The sequence below is a fragment of the Galeopterus variegatus genome, unplaced genomic scaffold, assembly GCF_000696425.1.
Source record: "Galeopterus variegatus unplaced genomic scaffold, G_variegatus-3.0.2 Scaffold70, whole genome shotgun sequence".
Lineage (NCBI taxonomy): Eukaryota > Metazoa > Chordata > Mammalia > Dermoptera > Cynocephalidae > Galeopterus > Galeopterus variegatus.
Window position 1 is genome coordinate 493,857 of NW_007726181.1, and position 6,035 is coordinate 499,891.

Here is a 6,035-nt window from a genome sequence, read left to right on the forward strand (position 1 = left end):
CGGCAACGGGATTGCAACCCTTGGTGTTGCTCCCGCGCCTCACTCAGCCAGTGAGCGGGAACCGGTCTGTATGTGGGATCCGAACCCTCGGGCGGGAGCGCCGCCGTGCTTCCCAAGCGGCGCACTATCCAGTGCGCCACCGGGCCGGCCCACACACGAAATTTTGATAATGAGTGACCCAAGCACAGGGTACTGCCCTGTGTAGAGAGCTGACAGCCTGGAGGAAAGTGTGTCTGAAAGTGAAAGAGACACCTCTCTGTGCCGGGATCCTCGGGACAGTCCACAGAGATGGGCACACGCTGCCAGGGAGCAGCCTGTCTCCCAGAGCGGGGGCTTTTGTCAGCACCCCCACAACCCAGCGCCTGCCTTGACCAATGATGTATGTGTGTGTCCTCTTGGCAAAGGGAGCAAGGGGCCAGAAATTTGGAAATAAAGTTAAGAAGAGGAAGGTTGAGATGTTGGCCTGAACTTTGAAAGCAAACTTTAGAAGGACTGGGGGACAGATGCCCCTTCTGTTGGCCCCGAAGAGGTTTGGTTCAGTCTGCAGGCAGGCATGTGGATTACAGCTAAAGTCTCCAAGCGGGGTACTCGAGAGCATCTTTTGGTAAATAACAAAATTAAGCTTTTATTTATATGTACTTTTATGCAATCCTTTCAATTTTTTATGTTTTATATTAGTACAATAAAATATGCATATAATTTATAATGGAAGAATGTACATATATTAGGGATGCGTGGTCAAAAGCCATTTTTAATGCTGGAATTACACAATCAAGCAAGGTTAGAGACCACTGAATTTCAGAACATCTTAAGGACTCTCAGAGTCTAAAGGTTCTGATCAGATAGGCTTCTCTCCCCGCTCAACTGGCCTCTGTGGAATTACCTGGGGTACAGAGAAGTGAAGTGACTTGCTGGGGTCACACTGAATACAAGGAGCATCCAGATCCTCTGAGACCTGCCTATCCATCCACTCAACAGACATCTGCTCTGTCGTGGTGATCTGCTGGGTCGGCTTCCCTACCTCCAGGCTATAGCATCATCTTTCAAAGTTCTCCCTTCCCTTCCTCCTCACCACCAGTCCATTTCAGTTCCTCAGCACCCTGACCCTAAATTCAGACCATAACTTTTAAATAAGTGTTCTGCCCTGGTCCTTCCTAGTGCAATCTGTTCCAAGCACCACCGCTAAATAATCTCCCAAGCACTCTTGAGTGACTATGGATTGCCTGCGGCATCGAGTCTGGATTTCTTGGCCCAATCCAGAGGCCATACCATGTGTGCTATGTTGTGATTCCATCTTTTAGAGTTGGTGGCTTCTTGAGAATAAGAGCTTGTTTTCTACTTTAAAATCAAATCAAATGTAAATTATGCTTCAATAAATCCTAGCCAAAATAGTAATTTAAAGAACAAATTAAATTAAGAGTTTTTAACTGGTATGCATTACCGTGTGTACACATATATGCCTGCATACATACTTATGTGTATTCTGACAGCCAGTGTCTGACAGCCAGTGTGCGCCTGGGCAGAGCCCTGGTGGCCCTGGTCTAGGCACCTAGTGGGCTGGAAAAGCTGCCCGTTTCATCAGCTGAGCTATGCACCCTGCCTCAGGCCACGTCATTCTGGGAGAAGAGCTGCCTTTTTCTATTCCGCCGAAGGCTCAAAGCTTCTTCTGTGGCCTTTTCGGGTGCTTTCCTCTCAGAGGAAAAGAAAGCAGCTCAAACCTGAGACCCAACCCAAGGAAAATAGTGCAGAAAATGAGGAAGCTGCATTACAAGCAGCTGAGAACCCTCCAGCCTTTCTTCAGCCAGACGCATGAAGACACGAGTGAAGAGGTGACCCTCCACGAAGGGTGTTCCTTGTCCTAAGTGCCCACCCGGTTTGGAAAGAACTTTAAAGCCTCTCCTCTTTCCTATCTTTCAACTGCTTTTCTCCAGAGCTTCCTAGCTAAGACTGTGCTTTCTCCCTTGCAGCCTGGAAGCTCCAACCCCAGGAGGAACCTACCCATCAACCTGAACCATTATGCCACCAAGAAGAGCGTGGCAGAGAGCATGCTGGACGTGGCTCTCTTCATGTCCAATGCCACACGGCTGAAGGCCGTGCTGGAACAGGGGCCCTCCTCTCATTACTACGCCACCCTGGTCACCCTCCTCAGCATCTCTCTGCTCCTGCAGGTGGTCATCGGAATCCTCCTCATGGTCATTGGTGAGGAGCTGGGCCTGGCGTCAGGTCCCTGCCTCGGTGCCCTGGGTGGGAGGAAAAGCCCCGCGCTTCCTTGCACTGTCCGCATCAGCACAGGCTCCTGCACCCCGCACTAATCTAGTGTCAGCCCTCCGCACCCGAGTGCCCAAATCACACCCCCATAGCGAGGGCGGCACCCTGCCCTACCTGCCGCCATCCCTGAGAGCAGACACGCCATGATCCTCCCTAACTTATAGCAGAGTCCCTTGGGGCCTCTCTTGTGAGCCCTCGCCCCTCTCAGAAGAGCCAGCACAAGTCCCCGAGCCTGATTCTATGAAGCGCCGTGGGGTGCCCCACGTGCCGGTCAGTGAGGGCAAAGGCATTTCAGCCCAGGACCGCACATCCCCTGGTTTCTGCCACATGGGACTTGGAAGTGCCAGGCTTCTCCAAGCCCCAGGGGATGTCGTGGGGGAAGCTGCAGGCCGTGGGGCCACCCTGCCCCTCGCCGCCCACCCCCCTTCTCCACAGCGCGGCTGAACCTGAACGAGGTGGAAAAGCAGTGGAGACTCAACCAGCTCAACGACGCCACCACCACGTTGGTCTTCATCACAGTGGTCATCAACGTTTTCATCACAGCCTTCGGGGCACAGAGGACTGGGTTCCTGGCTGCCAGGGCTTCAAGGAATCCTCTCTGAACACAGCCTGGGACCCAGGTGAGGGAGAAGGGGGGAGGTCCCCAGGCCCAAGGGCTCCCCAGGTGTCCCTTCCCTCACCTCTGGGGCTTTGGGGTCAGAGACAGATCCCTTGCTAAGGAAAAGGGGAAGGTTTATAGATCTTCAGGCAAGGAGGGGATCTTGAAGAGCTTCGGTTGGGACTCAGTGAGGCCTGACCACGTTATAACACCAAGGTCAAGAGTTCAGATCCCTGTACCAACTAGCTCCCCCACATCCCCCCCAAAAGGCCTGACCAAAGCCCCCTTTGCTCTGTTAATGAACGACTCTCCTCTGGGTCTCAGGCTCAGACTTTTTTCATAGCCTGCAGGGGGGTGGGGGTGGGAGGCGATGTGGTTAGTGGTTGGCTCTGCCACACTGGCAAGAGGAAAGACGGAGATGTGGATTTTTCCTTGGCATTGGCTAGCAGTTCTTGCTACTCAGTCTATGGTCCTCGGGCCAGCAGCGTCAACAAAACCCCCAGGAGCTTGCTGGAAATGCAGTCTCAGGCCGCCCAGACCAACTGAATGAATGCACGTGTGCATTTCGGTAAGACGGCCAGGTGAGACGTGCACACCGGCTCAGAGCTCTGCCTGCCCTGCCCTCACCGCGTCTCTGCTTCCCCTCAGGTACAGGCCCTGGACCTGCCTCTGCCTCCTCCCTCCTTCACCTGCCAGGCTGACGGGCACTCTCCACAGCCCCTGGCAGAGCTTCTCGAAGGGCAGCGTAGAAGCCCTTGCTTCCTACCCACAGCACCTGATTCAGATGTGATACTTTACTGGTCTAAGTGAACTCCATCTTGGTCTGGAGTCCTGAGCTCATGCTCAGGTACTGGCAACCTTTCCCCCCTGGCAGCATCTCCTGGACCTAAGGCATGTCTGCCTCAGGCCAGGTCTGCCCAGCTTAAGGACTCTGGTTGTGACTCCACCCCATTTCTTCCTGCTGCTCCAAGCCTGTTTCCCTTTCTGTAAAATGGGATGATTTCCATCCATAAAGGCTTCTGCAAATCCACTCAGATTTCTTCTTTTTGTCTTAAGTCCTGAGGGTGCAGTATCTGGGCTGGGCTCTGGGTGCCCCCTCCGTCTGTGTCCTGGAAGGGGCTCAAAGGAACACACCCCAGGCCCGGAGAGAGAGGCTTTTAAATCACCCCCGCCCCTGTGGGTCCCACTGAGTCAGCTTTCCTGGCCCCAGATACCTTGGGCTTATTACCATCTGCTCTGTCAACTGAAGATTAGTCTACTCTGGACAGATGCACATATGCACCGTTCTTTTTAAGAATCTACTACGAACCCATGCTGGCTTTCACACTGTCAGCGCCTCTTAAGGAATTCAAACTAATTTTGATGTTTGCCTCAGTCAAATAAAACTGGAAAGGTAAGCCTGTCCCTGTAAAGCATGGACACGGTGTCCCCAGCCCAAGCAGAAATGATTCTTAAGTTGCCTTCCATTGGAGAGGAAGCCTCGCCTCACCTCCTCTCCGCTGCTCTCCAACCCATCCTGCCTCCATATCGAGCCTTTTACACCCAGGGCAGCCACAGCCTTTCTCAACTGACAGCACCAACCTCCATTCACCTGCTGAACAGAACACATCTGATCTACTCACTAGATTATGAGCTCCTCAGACAGGACAATGTTGTCCCCTTCCTGAGTAAGCCACAGCACCAGGAAGGCTATCCCCCATGCAGCAGGCACCAAACTAAGTATGGTACAGGGTGGAGGTGGTGTGGGAGGGTCCTTGGCATGTCCAGAGGCAGGCTGGGGCACAGAGACGTGATCCCCAGGCCCCTCAGCTCAATCCTCTCCCACCCTGAATGGGCAACAGGAAAACACAAGAGCCGTCTGTTTTTCTAAGAAAATGCTGTATTTAACGCTTTTCCTCCCACTATCCCACTCCCCCCTCCCCCCCCAAGACACTTCCCTACAGAGTAGGGGCCATGCCAGGCCCTCCCCTTAAGGCAGATGGTGTGGAGGTAACAAACATCAGACACAAGGCACTGGCCCAGAGGCACGGTGGAGGGCAGGGCAGGGGGGCTGGCTCCGGTCTTCCAGTCCAATGCCCAAGGATGAAAGAGGCCCCAGAAAGAAACCTGGCACCCTGGCTGGCCAACTACAGCCCCGGCCTACTCCCTGGGAGCCCTTTCCAGAGGGCAGTGCACCCGAGCAGGGCCAGAAAAAGCCATAGCCCAGTGAGCAATATGGCATCCATAAGCCACAACCTCTTAAATTGAAAAGTCTTTGTCCTTTCTAATTCCTTAGAGGGAGGCAGGGAACCTCCCCAAACCCCAGAAGGTTCTCATGGGCTCCACTGTCCCACATGCCAAGCTTGTGCTCTTGGTGAGTGCAGAGCCCACTAGGTAGACCTTGCAACAGCAAGCGCTGCGCTCTGCACTGTCACAGCACGGGCTTGGGCTCGGCTGCTGGTCTCCGGGGCCCCGCCACACCTGCCTTAAACCCTCCCTCGTGGCAGGGAGGCCCCGTGCTCACCTCCCTCAACAGACTCTGGAGTTCAAGCCACAGTGTCCAATGCAGCATGGGTGAATTCAGCAACAGCACAGTAGAGAAATCCCCAGCCACAAAAGCACCCGGGGATTATCAGTGCAAGTGCGTGACCATCAGGTGACACAACGGGGGCTGGAGACTAAAAAGGCCAAGAGCTATTTTCCCTGAAACTGCCTCACTTTTCAGTTCCTCCTGCCCCTGTTCCCTTCCACTTGGGGAAGACATCTCAGAGTGCCATCCTCAGCCTCCCCAAACCTCCCACCTTGCCCCCTGCTCCCTGGCCCCTCCTCCTCTTCCACGCAGGGCCAGGTGGGGGGCTGTTCCCAGGGGAGGTGGCAAGTTCCCAGGGGAGGCAAGTTCCCAGGGGAGGTGGGCTGGAGGTACCCAAGTCGTCTACCCCCTCTTCATGCCTCTCTGCCTAACCCAGCCCCTCTTCTCATCTAAGCCACGCTGTCAGGTCACGTCCACACCCCCTTTCCTATCTTCCAGAGGCCTCACCTCCCAGGAGAGCCGGAAGGGAAAGGCTTCTCCCCTTGGCCTGCACGCCCTGCCTGTCCTGCATGGCCCGTGTGCCGACACTGGGGGGTGTGCAGCCCACTGCCCGCCCATTCTGTGCTTCTGGTCTGAAGTTAGTGCCCTCTCGAGGGGAAG

General features: G+C 54.6%; 1 protein-coding gene across 2 annotated transcripts in view; it reads left to right on the forward strand.

Moving 5' to 3' along the window:
* NINJ2 (ninjurin 2) overlaps positions 1 to 3,759 on the forward strand; it is a 39,798-nt gene extending 36,039 nt beyond the window's left edge. For both annotated transcript variants that reach the window (XM_008577728.1, XM_008577720.1), the window contains 3 exons: positions 1,968 to 2,199; positions 2,704 to 2,888; positions 3,515 to 3,759. In XM_008577728.1, coding sequence (XP_008575950.1) covers positions 1,968 to 2,199; positions 2,704 to 2,870 — 399 coding nt within the window. In that variant the 3' untranslated portion in view covers positions 2,871 to 2,888; positions 3,515 to 3,759. The remainder of the gene's footprint in view (positions 1 to 1,967; positions 2,200 to 2,703; positions 2,889 to 3,514) is intronic.
* The last annotated feature ends 2,276 nt before the right edge of the window (positions 3,760 to 6,035 follow it).